This window comes from Typopeltis vanoorti, chromosome 19 (assembly GCF_054136105.1).
Source record: "Typopeltis vanoorti isolate ZY-2024b chromosome 19, IOZ_Tvanoo_1.0, whole genome shotgun sequence".
In the NCBI taxonomy this organism is placed as follows: Eukaryota; Metazoa; Arthropoda; class Arachnida; order Uropygi; family Thelyphonidae; genus Typopeltis; species Typopeltis vanoorti.
The window spans coordinates 109,963,026-109,980,175 of record NC_143567.1 but is presented as its reverse complement, the minus strand read 5'-3'; the positions used below and the strand labels follow the sequence as shown (position 1 = coordinate 109,980,175).

The window sequence follows — 17,150 nt, the reverse complement described above, 5'->3', positions numbered from 1 at the left end:
ATTCCGATGATTCATTTTATAGTTGGTGAGATGCGGTAATTAATACCTTTGAAGGGTAATGGATGGCATTGCTGTAGCCAATGAAGTTCTAACTGAGGCTTGACTATTGCTGTTACTCTCCTGCCATGATCAGAGCTCTAATAGCTCAATAACACCTTATCCCTACACTGTCCTCTACAGATAACGGGGAAGATGAAAAGCATTCTTGCTTCGCCCCTTTTAAGCCAGTCCTTATAAGGACTTTAAGGAATTTATAGTTGTTGGTGGTAATCGACTGTGAGATGCGGTGATCAATACCCTTGGAGGGTAATGGATAACAATGCTGTAGCCAATGAAGTTCTAACTGAGGCTCGGCTATTGCTGTTACCCTCTTGCCATGATCAGAGCGTTAATAGTTTTACTTCTATAGTTGTTACAGATGAACCGTTCAGCGGTTAGTTATTTCAAGGAAACTTGTAAAAGAAATAATAATTAGATGATATCAAATAAATGTCTCATTTTTTATGAAAAATTAATAACTGTGATACCTTATACAAATTAAGTGGATATGGAATCGAACATTATTTCTTAATGTTCTATATATTCGGATTTGAAATAATGTTGGATTCCATATCCACTTGTATCATTTTGCATCGCCGAAGTGAAGCCTTTTGGCTCTTTATTTCAGTGACTGTGATACCTGTTATGTACAGGACGGAGGATTTACATTCTTCCCCAAGGGCACTTGTGAGCTGGGATCGCCGTGGTCATCGTTTCTCCTTCTCCGTCTAAAGGCTTACTGCAAACAGATTCAGGTGGTCCTTCGGTTCCAGAATTCCACTGGATGTCGTGTGACATGGTTAAATTACCTCCCGTCCACGTGCCCACATGGATGTAGTCGTATGTAGTGCCGTTAAGACGTTGATAATTCATGATATCGTATCTGAAGGAAAAGAAAAATAAACTTTGCATCAATAGATTCGTGATTTTACAACACGTGATCAGTTAATTAGACGTTCTTCATTAAAAATTACGCACCTTCCTGTGGCATCCCCGTTTTCGTCAAAATATATTTTCTCGTCTTCCCACGCGAAGCTGACGTTCCTTAAATACTGAAGCAAGATCGACCCATTGATGGGCAACATGGCGGGACACAGTCCATTTCGATCCCCACACAAATCCTGCTGCATATCGTGCAGACCATATGCGACAGCGTAGATCGCCTTCTTGATAAACGACATTTTTGTGTCCTGTTTGAACCTTTCGGATAAACTTTCCTGACCTGCCAAAAAAAAAATAATTAATTAATTTTAAAAAAAAATTATTAAGCACCAGCAGTCTCGATTGTGAGTTTATAATAAGAAGGCGCGTCACCTGTGCAATTTCTGTAATGTTTGTTAGCAGAAGCTCCGATTCCTAGAGAGCAGTTGAAGTATTGTTCCCAGAATTCGCCGAACCAAGGATTCCTGGAGTTATTGCGTGGATTCAGGGCAGAATAATACGGATTGAAGCTCTTCACGTAGGGAGTGTGAATCCTGATCGAGATTCCTCCGACTGCTTGTTCCTCGTAATTCTCCACGACATCTGAGCGGTCTGCCCAACCATCACTATAGAAACAAAAATAAAAAATACCCAGTTAGCTTCTTTCAACTTATAATTGAGTTTAATGTAAATTATCTGCTAATAATTCAAAGATCGAGCACTAGCGTAACCTTTGAATTAAGTTGTTTTGGAATTATAGGCTATGGAGAACAGTGAAAATTATTATCTTGCAGGATGAAAAATCCTGAATGTACAGAAGTGAAAACTTTGCCTCATTCGCACGAGTCCGGTTAATTAACTTTTAGTTCTAAAGCTCAGTTATAAACCTTCTTAGACAAGATTTAATTCCCATATTTTCGACCAAACCATCGATATCGACTGAGCTACAGAAGCTCCGTTTATCTATAACGTTGCAACAGTTGGAGGGGAGGGGGCGTGTGATGTCACTCTTGTTACTTTTCAGTTGTTATTAAATGTATTTGATTTTATTTCTCTGAGAACTAACGAGGTAACATTGATTTTATATAATCTTATACCTGAATGGTTTAGATTATTTAAAATCGTTTGTAAAATTAAAAAAGCATAATTTCAGTTTTGAAAATTTTCAATTCCTTTCTGATTCAGATTAAAAAAATTAATGAAAAAAAAAACAACCGTATTCCACAGGACGCTGTCCAGAGGAGTCCTGGGAACAGCGACTTTATCGTTAGAAAACAACTGTCACTATTATTTATCCTGCTTATGTGCTGACATTTAAATAACTTCTGAAGCCATTTCAATACCAAGATTTAATGTTAACACATTTTAAAATTCTTCTGTATATCAGTTAAAGTGGATATGGCGAGGAATAAACTGAGTTTGTGCGACGAAGCATACTTAAGCTCCGACTGAAACAATTTCAAATAAAAGTAATTTATATAAGTCAAGTGGATATTAGCTCCAACATTATTTCAAAGTCGAATGTAGAAACTATGAATGTTTCATAAAAATAAATTCACCTAATAATAAAGCTGGATCTTGCATCCACTTTGCTTATAGAATTTTGCATCGCCGAACTGAAGCCTTTTGGCTCTTTATTTTAGTACGTAAAAATAATTTATTTAAAAAAAACGGATTAGTTAGATTTTTACCAATTACTGTAATATTTTTGACAAAATCGAAAGAAAATAGACTGATGTGTAACTATTTAAATCCAGTCATTTATGCTTCCATTTTTATAAACTCGTATTAACACCGCCTTAATAAGATCCAAGGGAAACACAGCGGTTATGATCGAATATGATATCCATTTGTAGTATCGAGGGTGATATCAACACAGCGGGAACTCTTATTAGTTATAACGTGTGTCATTGACGTAAATGAGTCAGTTGAAGATGTTATTTCTTTCAATCCTGAAATTAATTAATGCAAATAAGCATTCGAATAAAGAGTTTTCATATCTGATCGAATAAATTTCTTTGAAGTTTCCCTCCTTTTCACGTACCTTTAGTTGTTGGTTACATTTACAATTTATATTCATATTTGCTTTTCCGTAATATAATGTCCTGTAATTCTTCTTCTTCTTCAACCTTTTGGTTCCGTCCACTGCTGGACGGAGGTCTCCCCCATGATTTTCCAGACCACTCAGTTTTCTGCCTCTCCCATCCACCTCGCTCCTGAAATTTGTTCCAGTTCATCCCTCCACCTTCTTCTCGGTCTTCCTCTTTGTCTTGCTCTATCCATTGGTCTCGACTCTGTAGGTTTTCTAGTCCCTCTCCCGTCACTGCATCTGGCAATATGGCTAGCCCATCTCCAATTAGCCTGTTTAATGTATTTTACAATATCCACGACAACTGTTTGAGATCTTATCCAGGTGTTTGTCTTCCTATCTCTTAATGTTATTTCAGCATACTTCTTTCCTCGCGATTTTGTGTTGTTCTCGGCTTTTTGTTTAGGAAAATTTAATTGGTGTACTTGAATTATTTATTTTTATTTAAGAGATAAAAGTTTTTAAATCAAAATCTCGTAAAGCAATATTTATAATATTAATTTGTTAGCTATTTTGAATATCTTTAAGTTTTCATTGCATAATTTTTGTGAAAATCCACGCTTCTTTGCTCAGTTTCTATCTTCTTTTGAATTCAATATTTCAATAAATTTAATACTTAAATTCAAAGTAGGGTAGTTCCAACTCCAATCAGCTTGCTATATTCATTATTATTAAATAACGAAATGCTGTATGATAGCACTTGTATTATTACAATGAGCATTTAGAACTATCAATGCGGTAAGCGTGTCGAAAAATTTGTCCAACTTGTTCTCGGACTTGGCACATGAGCAGAGACGTCGTGAGGAATTTTGGCGCCTATGGCCAGGAAAGAAAACTGCGCCGTTCTAAAAAAAAAAAACTTTAAAAATCTCAATTTTTGCGCCTACGTAAAATTAGCGCCTATGGCCGGGGCCCCATTGGCCACAGCCTCACTACGCCTCTGCACACGAGACCAGTAAAGTGTCGATTAATTCAGTTTAACGTAAAAGGTGTGAGAATTTACCTTCCGATGAAGAGAAAGGTACCAGTGGCATTCAGCGTTTTAGTAGCCTTCAGCAGTCCCCTCATTGTCGTCCCCTCACAAAAGCAGACCACCACTTTCGCGCCAGGATATCTTTGTAGATGCAGAATTGTTTCTTCAAAGGCGTCGTCTTCTGCATTGCTTAAGACGGATTCTGTTGCAGCGATGCAAATCCCTGCTTCATTCGCAACTTTAATGAAATCTTTGATCCCATTTGTTCCGTAGGAGCCTGGGAAATAAAGAAAAAAAAACGTGAAAGATGTTAAGGCATCAAACACATTGTTGGCGATTTTTTTAAAATTTTCGATAAAAACTCTAGTACTCCTTTCTCATATAAATCGATAAAAGCCTTTATCCCCCCCCCTCGGATGCAGGAAGTGCTCGTGAAGCATAAACTTTAACACCCAACTAAAATGCGGAGCAGACGCTGCAGTGAGGGGATACTTAAAGAAACACACGAACATATACGTGGGATTGGATGCTATACTAGCTCGGGTCTTACGTGAATCGGCTAAAGACTTGTCTTGAGCATATTGTTTAATCTGAGTCTCGGGTCTGGTTTAGTCCCGAAGGGTAGGAAAGAGGGGAAAATAGTTCTACTGCATAAAGGAGGATCCAAGACTGTTGTTGCAAATTACCGACCCATCAGCATATCAGGAGTCGTTGTCAAAGTTTTGGAGAAAGTAGTCAAGAGAAAAATACAGGAATGGATTGATGATAATGAGATACTGTATGGGGAACAGCATGGTTTTGTGAGGGGTAGATCATGCCTCAGTAACTTGCTCACGTTTTATAACACAGTGACGGCTGAACTGGATAAGGGTAAAGGGTTTGCAGTGATACAGCTGGATCTGGCTAAGGCCTTTGACAGGATACCACATGGAATTCTAATCCGTAAACTGCAACATATGGGAATGGATATAGGGTTGGTGAGATGGACATGAGGGTGGTCGATGGAGATATACCAGAGAGTAGGTTACCCAGAAGTAAAGTCCAAAAGACGGCCTGTGACTAGTCTCGTGCCACAGGGTTCTGTTCTTGGACTACTAATGTTTAATTTGTTCATTAACGATATAGAGAAGGAACTTAGTAGAACGGTTCATTTGTTCGCTGATGATGCAAAGTTGGGTAGGGCAATAGTGAAAGCAGAAGATGTCAAAATTTTGCAGTATGATTTGGATAGACTGGAGGACTGGGCTAAGGAGAATGGATGTCAATTTAATGTGGCAAAATGTAAGGTTATGCATTTTGGGGTGAAAAGATTAGCAGCAGTATACCAGATTGGTGGAACTGTACTCCAGGAGATTGATGAGGCCAGGGACTTGGGAGTGTTGGTGGATAGGAAGTTGAAGTTTAGGGAGCACATAGCAAAAGTTGCTAAATCAGCTCATCAAATCACTTGGATGCTGAAGAATACTTTGACGAGCAGAGATAAGCAAGTTATTGTTCCTCTGTACCGAGCCTTGATAAGACCCCATCTTGACTACTGTGTCCAGATCTGGTCACCTAGTTTCTTCGTGTATGGAATGAGCCTTATGAAAACTTGGTTGATAGGCGGGAAAGGAGAGATATGATGCCCACGGCCGGATTCGAACCGCCGGCCTCTTGGCGGGAGAGTAGACATGCTAACCACTCGGCCAACCATGTCGGCAATATCCACTTAATTCTTATAAGTATATTACTTTTAATTATAATTCCTAAATTTTAAGTGATATTATTATTATTATTATTATTATTATTATTATTTAGAAAAATAAAAACAAACTAAACAATATTTGTCAATGGCACGAAAGTTGCATGTTGACGTCTAAACTTTCCAGCGTTTTCTACATGCAGAGATATTAATGTTCACTACGGTTAATTGCCAAATTGCCCAGAATATAAGAGTCAGTCGACAGGAATAATAATCACATTCTACCACATTTTTTTTTGGGGGGGGGGAGATGAACTGAGTCCTTGACTCTCTATCCCTTCATCTTATTGAAGAAAGTGTATGGATAGGGTGTTATTGAGCTATAAGCTGCGGTCATGGTTGGGTAACGACAATAGCGAGCCTCAATTAAAACTTCAGTGTCTACAGCATTGGCATCTGTTACCCTGGGTCTCTTCATACATAACACACATTTAACCACACTTTTTTTTTGCTAGATGGGCGAAGCAAGAATGCTTTTCATCTTCCCCGTTATCTGTAGAGGACAGTGTAGGGATAAGGTGTTATTGAGCTATTAAAGCTCTGATCATGGCAGGAGCGTAACAGCAATAACCAAGCCTCAGTCAGAACTTCATTGGCCACAGCACTGCCATCCATTACCCTCCAAGGGTATTAATCACCCAATTTTTGCCCTCCCTACTTGACTTTTGCCATTTACGTTATTGTAATCTCATCGAAAATTAATAATCGTGTGTTTGAAATAGCAGCAAAAATAAATCAGCTGAGGATTTAAGGAATTTATTTATGTAAATTATTAAACTTATATTTAATTTTTTATATTAATTAAGAAACGTAGCTATAAAATATCTGTAGTCATTTAATAACCAGATAAAGTGAGTAGAAACAGCGCATGCCAAACATGTTATGACGTGTTTTGCTAGCACTAGAAATGGTAGTGAATGGAATGCGTCGGACTGTTTTTGGCGGCTCGCTGTAGTAAGAAGATTGTAGAAGGTTGTTATAGAGAGTAATACACAGTAAATACTATTTAGGAAAAAAATCAATTTGATTTTTGAAAGTATTTTAGCGATTCTGGCGATTGCTAGTGAGTGCACTTTTTTGTCTCGTGAAAGAACAAGAGGGCTTACAGCAATTATTATTTATTCTTTCTTATTATTTTTATTATTCATCTCACCATATTAATAATAAGAGAAATATTTTATAATAATATTATGAGAATTATTTGAATGGGACGTGCTAATCCCCTACTTCGAAGCTAGGGTTAGCTTTTCTGAAGAGTAATAATGATAATAATAATAATAATACTATTTGATAAAAATTTATTTTATCAATAAATTGATAAAATTATAATATATTAATATAAATATAAAATATTTATAATAATAATATTTTTATATATTATTTTCTTTGAGCGGGAAGGGTTAATACAGTCTCCCTGTGATGTGGGCTCATTAGCTGTAATTTTATAAACAGGGGGTGCACATGAAATAACAAAGACGTTTTAATTTCTCAAAAGGACTTCAGAAACACGGTACGTTGTTTGTCCTATTTCTAAACTTTAAGGAATTTCATTACACTGTAAAGAGCGATAAAGAATGGATACAATAAGAAATCAGTAACGAGCTGCTCAGAAGAAATATGCGACATTTTGTTTCCCTACGAAACCACAATTACGAAAGGTTCTCGTTATTCTCCTCTCTTATCTCCCATGCATTAAAATTAGAGGATAGAACACATCAGAGGTGCCTTCGATTACAGGAGATGCCGACTCCTATCAAAAAAAAAAAAAAAGCAAGAACCAACAAGAGACATATTTGCTTATATTTCACAAATGGGGAAAAGGGGGAGATCAGGCAACGCAACATAATAAACGCGTCCAAAAACAGAACATTTGAGAAAGTCGGGTTTCTGTTACCATACTGCAACAAAGAAGTAAAGGGAATGGGGATAAAAATAATCCGAATTTCTTAAAATTGGAAGAAATTATATCAGATATAACGCACTCTCCTCCGAGCGGTATCTCGACTCTAAGCGACCAGCTTAATTAAAAGTTTTGAATGGAAAGATGTGAGAAATAAAGTAAACTTAATGCACAAGATCAACATTTAGACTTTTTGTTGAAAGCACGTGTGCATGCACAGCGTGTTTTAATAATACTAAGGACTGTAGTGTTTTTTTTTTCATTCTTTCTTCTCTCTTTGTTATAACTGTTACATTATCGGTAGTGTATTTCGAGTATATACACCCCAACCTAACTTTCTTCCTGCATAAACGGATTCGATCCCACACCCGCGAATTTTCTTTGCAAACTTTGACTACCTTTCAGCGACTTCCTCTGGATTTCACGATTGAAGAAAGTATCGAGAAACACGAGCGTTGGGCATTTCGGCCAAACGCAGAGCGAGCACGTGCAATTATTTAAGTAGAAAAGAAAAGAATCGAAAGGCAGAAGAAGTAAGCTAAAATCAATGATGCAACTGGGTATCCTTAAAATATTAGGGTTAACGAGCAAATTCATTTCGATGACGCGCGCTTATTTCACAGTTCACCAAAGCACGTGCATGTAAATGCACTTCTTTAGCGCGACCAAACAGAAAAGAACTTTTCAGTAAACGCGTAGCCGAATGGTTGATCGTTTCTTCAGCGATCAGATTAGCGGGGAATCTTTCTAATTATCTGACGACTTTACAGATCCACGTTAAACGGAGCATCATTTAACGTAAGAATACATTCCTTTTCACGCAAATGACGAAGTCACCTTGGTATCCAATCTACAAAGATGGTGATAAATGATGACGATGCATTACTGATATTTCACAGCGAGCGGAAAAACGAATACGCGATGAATCATGTTAAGATTATTACAGAAATCATCAGTGTGTACAGACAGTCGAAAGAAAATCTAAAATGATAATTTATTCTAATTTTACAGCTGGCTGCTAATTGCAGCAGCTGTAAAACTTGATTTTGATGTTTAGAGGCTAAAAAAAGAAGTTCGGGCCGTTAAAGAATGAGAAGGCAAATTATGAACGAAAAAAAAAAAACAGATATTGTAAGCACACAATTCATAGAACCGAGACTGGCAGCCTGCCAAGAGTAGTCGATTCATGTTGAAGGAGAGAAGGAAATAAAGGAGGTACGAATTGGTCACCAACGCGAAATCACGTACTTCGTACGTAAATGTTCCAACTGTTGTACAAGCAAAATAGTGACCGCTTTAAAAACTACAAGGTTCATAAAAGAAAAGCTGATTTTCCGACGTGTAATAATAAACAAACTCATCCCACAAGACGGATTGATTACCCTCTTATCGGAATGAATTCGCCTTGTGACATGGGAAGAAGTGTAGAGGGATCTTGCATCTGTGGGCGTACAGTACCACTGCGTTGGTGATACAGAAAGAATACGTCGGTAAACCGAGCAATAAATTCTCATTTACTTCTGTGATTATCCATAAACATAAATATATTTATAACACTAAGGAGAATTGAACAACAGCTCGTGTGCAGATCGGTATATTTTGAAATGTGTAATATCATATTTTATATTATAAGCAGCGGGCAGTTCTGGCTTTACAATTTCTCAGGCTTACTAGGTAAGTTTTTATTATTATTATTATTCGTGACACCTCCAATGAGTCCGAAGACTCATAGCTGGAGGACACCCACCATACAACTCTCCGTCTCAACCACCAATCATCTACACCATCGCCATCTACCGCCCACCACCACAGCTAGTATTTTTTTTTGTCTGTAAACCGCGTGTGTTCTGAAGGCCGATTTGTTGGATGAAAAACCCGAAAGAGAAAGAAATCCTGCTACCTGCGTATGAGATCGGCTAACTCACCTTCGATTGAGAAAGTCCACACAAAGTTCCTCCGGTCGCGACGAGACTCGAACTTAGGCCATTTCCAGTTTGAGGGCGCAACGTACCGTCGTTCTTCCAATTGCGCTACGGAGGCGCTATCAGGTATTTACAAAATTAAAAAGTAATTTATTTGCAATAATCAAATACTAAGCATTCACAAATACTGTATTTCGACCCATGCGCGTAGCTGTACACGACAGTTCCAACGTGCATACGTTTGTTTGTTCAGCTAGAAGAAGAGCGTTTCACTTAGCGAACATCGCACAAAACGGTTACTATGGTAACGTTTTATATATAGAGTGGTTGCGTTACTCTGCATTTTCATTGTCTTCTCTTGTTTCAAATGTGTTTTCCTTATTAATGCTGTGCCAAAACGAAGTAATACTAGAATATGAGTTCATAAGCAAACACACAGTAAATTGATTGTTTAAGATCTTTATGCGAAATAATAACCACGCTTCAATCGTGTGTGTGTGAACTGAAGAACACATTCGTTTATCATTATTGTAGTCAGAATCTATTTCTATTTCTATGAATGCAACCCTTATTGAAAATGACTAACCGCTTTGTAACAGTAAGCTAGGAACGATGGGAACGATTTCTCAGCGTTGGGAATTATCATTAAGGATATTATTTATAAATAAAAATATGTGGTGTCTTAAGAAAAATTGCATTTTCTTAAAATAAACAAAAAATCTTAAAATAATAGTTATTATAAAATAAATATGTTAATTGTAAGTTTTTTTTTAATTTGCAAATTATTGTGTTGTATTTTGTAACTCTGTAGAAAGGATTCTTTTCAACGTCCAAAATCGGTTACCTCAGATTAAAGATAACAGCATACAGCTTTTTTTTTATTAAAATGGTGTCTTTTCTCATTAGTCCACGAAACTCATTCCAAGGCCTACCCAGTATGAAAATTATAATACTTCTCAGAATTTATATGAATGTTTTTGAGTAATAGTGCCTCCACTATTACTATGATGTTGTACCCCCCCCCGACACCCAAAATCTTGAATATAGCACGTGACATCGTATGTCAAGTTGATGATGTCTGTAACTTTAGGGGGTAGCAGTCGATAATTCAATGGCTTTTAATATAATGCTATTGCAACAATTGAGCGATGCTTGCCTTCGGTATGCACAGTCGAAACGTAGGTCCACTGATGAGCTACAACGATGTCCAGCATTGCCTTCGCCTGGTTGCTATCAGGGGGAACAACACGCAAGAAATACTTGTAAAAATTCTTATCGCTTAAGGACTGACTGGTAGCCGAATAGCCAACCTGGGGAATGCGAAAAGGTTGCAACAGATTCTGAACCTGAACGGACGCGGAACTAGATCCGGGCCCGATAACCGCAACAAGATTCTTGGGATGCTTCGAGCGGAAGTACTCGCCAGTCTCTTGGCGAGCAGCTTGTCCACCAGAGGATGTTCTGTCTTGGCCCAGGACGATGGAGTCGCGAATGAGCTCGATGCTCTGCTGCATCGCAATGGGAGTGAACCAGCAGGTGTCTCTGATCTCGATCCCCAAGGTGAGGTTGGGTAGGATGCTGTCATCGTTGTTGATCTCGTCAATAGTCTGAAGCGCAACTTCGACCCGCTGGATTCCGTATTGCTCTTGAATGCAACCGCAAGTCCAGATTTCGGCTTGTTTTGCTCTCGGCGACAGATGCACCGAAAACAGAGCGCCGATGATGACATCGCCAGAAATAGTTGCCGTTAGTCTCTGCTCCGAAGAGATACCGCCTGTCGTCACACTTGAACTGCAAATGGTCCAGAAAGCCAACATTACCAAGACGTGTCGAGAATCGGTTGGGGGAGTCATGCTGCGCACTTGCAGTAATAAGGGAATGTCCTTCGATATACCTGAAAGACAAATTTAAATTGGTTAAAATACACGGCAAGGGAAATGAACATTATTAGATAGGTTAATTATCTTTGTAGCTTAATTATTTTTCTATATTGATTAATAACAGATTCTGTTCAACTCGACAGTCTGAAGGATATTTTAATATTTTCTGTATTTCGACTTGTAGGCCTCTTTCCCCTGAGGGTCATGGAAGGAAGCGATTTTCTTAACGACACCTTGAGCCGCTCTCTGCTGAACGACAAGGTTGATGGATGCGTTCGTAAAGGATTCGGAGCCTGTGACCTCACGGAAAAGTCCACGACTCATTTCTTCTTTCACTTAGTTCTTCTATCTGACGTAAGGGATGGAAGGAGACGAACAAGGTGATGTCACCGTTGAAGAAGCCAATGACATCGAAGATCATTCAAACGATAAAAGCACCCTCTGTGCACACATTCTGTCCATTCTGAATGCACGAGCACGGAGAAATCTGAATTTGTACAGGTGGAAAGAACAAAATATTAGGATGCATTTATTCTTGCATCTTGTTCAGATCGAATTACTTGCACGTGCAAAGATCTTTTTATGGTGGTTTAAAGAAAGCAACATCGGAAAACAGGAAGATTAACCTCTTCTCTAAAAACGACTCCATTTTCTCAGCTCCTTATCACATCGAAAAAGATTTTTTTCCAGAGATATTGCTCAGGTTTGAACCCTTCGTTGTGAATTCACTTCGCATTTCAGAGCATCCGAAAATCTGCAGAGCAGTGGATAAAGACGACATTTCTTCTGATGCATACTTTCAATCGCTATCTCCCGATCAACAGCTTCATACGCTTTATTAATGCTTAGTCGACTGTTTAGTGGAAAATAAAGTGAATTATTATCGTTGTTGTTACTCCAGAGATAAAGATATAAATGATCAGGAGACAGAAGTTCGGTTTTTAGCGGATTTTCCCTTGCTAGTCACAAGTATCTGAAGTAGCTTTTTTGAAGACAATAACCGCTTTAATTCACTAAGTGATCATTACCGATGTGCAATTCGAAGATAAAATGTTTGGCATGTTTTGGTCCGTTTTGTTTGTCCTAATTGTAGGATATTAAAATGTTGCCTGAGACATCGCTGGTTTCACCAGAGAAGGTGGAACTCATCTTTGTTATTCATTGTGTATCTACATGAAAGACAAATTTTCCATTGAGTCCAATCGAATGAAAAGTTGGTTTATATGCCTTTCCACTAAGGATTATGGAACTCACAATTAGTTTGTGCATGACGAGGAAGCGTGGCGTATATTGGCGGAGGATGTAACGATCAGCTCAGTTTCGACATGATTATGAATTAAGTTTCAGAAAGCTGCTGAGAATTGCAGTCGCACCGGCTAATGAAGACTACGTTAATTATAATATAGCATGGATTTCAACTGATTTTGCTAAATAGCAAAATCAGTTGAAATGGAGCACATTCGCAGATAACTGGAAGGACACAATTCACTCAGTTATCAAGGTCAGTGAAGATACGGGAAGTACATTTTAGGTGCATTCAGAATGATGCACCTAAAATCTCAGTAAACTTGTGTATTGGATCCGAACCTATCGACTATTATAGAATTTTCTAACTTTGCACATTAAACTAGAAAATATAACTATTTCTTGTAGCTCTATACTCATTTCAAACACAAAGTTTTTCAAACACACCAGTTTTGTTTTCATTCTTTCCATTATAGTTCACATTTCCTTTGATCTTTAAAAACAACTGCAAACCCTTGCGACACATCTGGTACCCAACACGCGGATGAATCAAAAATGTAAAGATCATTTTTGATTAAAACAAGAAAAATAAAATGCGAACTTGTAAAGTTATTTTTCGCCTTAATTTCTTGCTTTTGCTGCTGAAACTGCTTTGGTGTCGTTATTGAGTTAAAATGCGTTTTAAAAAATAAAACTGCTTTTGAATGCGTAATCGATGCCTACTGGGAATACCAAAAGGTTTTGTTTATTCTTCGTATGCATTTTCCTGCCATGCCCTGATAAAAATATTCCAGAATTTGATTTGTTATAGCCTTTGGAAAAAATACTGATGGGATGAAAGAGGAGGCTCAGAAAGCTGGTTAGATACGTTTGAAGCTGTCCTATTGTTTGTTGGCTTACATGACAAATGCCAACAAAAGATGCACAGATCAAAACATCCCTGAAAAAACGTGTACGAAGTGAGCTTGTGTGAGAGAAAGAGAGAGAGAGATTATCACCATATGTTCTATGAGGGGGAGGATAGCATCAAGTATTTCTAGTGATCTTTTCCTGTAGCACTACACCTTCTCAAAAATAGTATTCTAAGATTAGGCGAGTTGGTATCGGATTAAGAGTTGTAGTAGTCGAAATAGTGGCTGGAGAAAATGAATTCTAAAGTATTTGAAGGCATAGGATGCTGGGAAAGGTGGGGTTCTACTTCAAACCCAAGAATGGAAATAGATGTGGACAATAACGAAGAAAACGTGAGTGTGTGTGTGTGGGGGGGGGGGTTGATATCCTTTCATTTTGTGTATGTTTCATGGAAGTTTCGTTCGAATCTCTGATTGACAGAACTCCGCGACAGAAGGAGAACGGGCAACGAGAGCGCAAAAGATTGAGTAACGTTTCTGTCTCCTTCGCGAGCATCCATTCTCCTGCCCATAGCACAGCGTCGAACGAGATACGGCGAGCACGACAACGTGCAAATACACATAACGGAAAATTCCGTTAAAAACATGACAAGTAAAAGAATGGTGTCGACTATTCTATGAGAGCTGCAAAATTCAACCTCTGTAATAATCCATGTAATAATGCGACAGGAAACTTACCTACTTGGTTAGGAAGTCTGTCTGAAGTGGAATCGCCTTCTTCTGTATGTGTCGAAGCAAGAAATGAATGGCGTGCACTGTCGCTGTTTATTTCTAGGTGGTTAAACGCGCGAGATGCAATAGGATGTCTTGCGTCACTGGAATCAGGCACCGTGCAAGTGTTTCTATTGTATCGCAACCGACTTGATTTCGCTGTTCTGCTTGGTCATCCTCTGCTATCAGACGAGAATACCAAATCCGTTCAGGACACCTCGTCAGTTATGAATCATTAGGATTTTTTATGCCGACTTGATGAGTATAGGGACGATTATGTCTGTGATCTGCAACCCACGCGCTGTGGATTCAAATCCCACCGCAGATATCAATGTTTTGTGAAAGGCGTAGCCGCGGATGAACTTCACAATCCGATGTGAGACCTGTTTGTGGTCTTGAAGTAGCTTAAACAAGTCTTGTGTTTAGGGCAGGTTCCTGTTTACAACCTGCTGTGAGCATGGCAGTCAAAAAAAAAAAAAAAGAGTATCACCCATTGCATATGCTTTTTCATTAGTCTCTTATTAACACTTATTTATTTTTAGTTTTCAGAGACTGAGGAAGTTCCCAATGAATCTCAGAAGTGTATTCGTGATTGGCATCTGTTCGCATGTTATCGTCAATCAGAGAAAATCACCAATGACAACAATCACAGAATGGTCAAGTCCTTCCAGTGGCGGCTCGTGGCTCGAAATCGTGGGGTGCTGCAACTTTGGAAATATCCATACACACTGTAAGTAATACGTGTTTGGATAAAATATCAAAATTATGGTAAAAAATTAAAAAAACATTAAACATGAAAAAATATTGTTTATTATCGATAAAATTATACAGTTTGGAATAATTCAAAATGACTTAAAAATAAAATCATTATCATAACCTCAATAATGTTCTAAAATAAAACTATAACAAATGTTATGTCTTTAATTGTAATGTCCAAATATTTAAAGTAAACACGATAAGCACTCTACTACTGGCGCAAACTGCATATAAACAACAGTGGAACTGCGCGACGGACAGTGCCACATTACACTAATAGCTCGCATCTCACTATGAAGTGCATATGCCTGCGCGCGTAGCAATATGACACTCTGGTAAACGAAGTGCTGCTAGCGTCCTGCGCCCTCGTAAGTGCTACAAGATGGATTTTTATTATTTTTTATACGAAATAAGAGAATTGTATAGGATTGTTGTTGATAAAATTAAATATTACAAGCAAATATAAATAAATTAATAAATATATTTATTTATATTTATTAATTTATTTATATATCGAGAAAAATTGGGGGTGCTGTAGTTCCGCAGCGCACCTGAGTCCTCCTTCACCTACAACTTGAGAGGTGGAAGTAACTTGTGATGTCTTTATGTTTCTCTTTTTATTAAGAAAACTTCGATTTCCTCAAGTTTGTATACGAGTCTCTGGGTAAGTATATCTGACTTTAGGTTATTTTCACACTGATTCATATTTATTAATTTTTTTCAAGTGGAATCTTTCGTACGGAGTTTTATTACCATTTTCTCTGAGAATGTTTTGCACTCTTTCTTCATACGCTTTACGGGTTCCCTAAAACTACCGGAGCGAGTACCAAATTGGTACCAAGAAATTATAGAAAGCCACTTTCGCTGGACTTTCAGGACGTTGTCAATTTGATATTCAGATGAGTAAGAATGCGATAGAAGTCTCAAGACATTTGACTCGAATCTTAAGCGTTAACTTCTACAAACATCGGAGCACTTTTATTTCTTTTATTCTTTTTTAGTTATTCCGAGTTTGATGGGAACGACGATCATGAATTTGTAAGCTGCCGTCTGCGCGATCGCATCGAGTGAAGCTCAACAGGAGATGGAGAATTCTTTTTTCTTTTTTTCTTTCTTTCTTTCCACTAGTCACGCGCCAATTCTCTGATGGTGGATTAACCTCTGCATCTTTGCTCACCGCCAATACGACTGCTTACATTGCGACAGGCTCCATTGATTCACTTGCCTCGGCATTTGTTCGAAACAGCGCCCTCAAGTGGCGAACTTCTTATCGAGAAAGTTTCTTGATTGATTTGACGATTTATTTCTCATCGGTTGGCACTCTTTCTTTTTTTTTTTTTTTTAATTTATCGTCTTTCTAAAACTAGCATTGAGCATTATTAATGCATCAATGCATAAAGAGGACCCAATTTTTCCTGATAAATAATTCTTTAATAAACGTTTTTTTTTTATGCTCAGTTTCATCTCTTCATGTGGCCGTTAGATTTCGGTAAGTTTTGAACTATCTGGCAGAAGAAATAAAAGGAGTTTTTGTCAACGTTCCGATCTCTAAGCAGTGTTTTTTTTTTTTTTTGTTTGTTAATAAATTCTTAAAATTATCATTTTCTGTTCACTATCCCTTTTATCTCTTTCTCATGCCTTGGGCGTTTGCTATGAAATTTAGAATGAATGCTCCCTGTCAAGACTGATGTGTGCTACACGCAACTTCCGATAGCACGCACTCTACGGAAAAACATCCGAGTTTAAAACAGTGTTTTAGATGAAAGGGCGTAATACGATGAATACGCATTTCTGTTGCGAACAACAATACTTTCAAATGTTATCATTATTCATTAATGCACGATAAGATTATTTTCTTATTTTTACACCTTTATAAATTTATGAGTGGAAAAAATAAGAATGTTTGCAGGACAAACGGATGCTTCGGAAAGTTTTCAAGTGCCCCTTTCGCATCAAGCATAAAAAAAAAACTTTTTTTTTAAACTTTTTTACTCTTTAAATTTCATTTTATCCTGTCATTATTATTATTTATTTATTTATTTATTTATTTATTTTTAATACG

General features: G+C 37.7%; 1 protein-coding gene across 1 annotated transcript in view; it reads right to left on the bottom strand.

The window, feature by feature from the left end:
* Positions 1-702: 702 nt before the first annotated feature.
* LOC150096433 (metabotropic glutamate receptor 5-like) overlaps positions 703-17,150 on the bottom strand; it is a 121,531-nt gene continuing 105,083 nt past the window's right edge. The window contains exons 4-8 of the mRNA XM_090409062.1: positions 10,742-11,479; positions 4,053-4,299; positions 1,354-1,586; positions 1,018-1,261; positions 703-922 (exon numbers count right to left, since the gene is read on the bottom strand). Coding sequence (XP_090265188.1) covers positions 703-922; positions 1,018-1,261; positions 1,354-1,586; positions 4,053-4,299; positions 10,742-11,479 — 1,682 coding nt within the window. The remainder of the gene's footprint in view (positions 923-1,017; positions 1,262-1,353; positions 1,587-4,052; positions 4,300-10,741; positions 11,480-17,150) is intronic.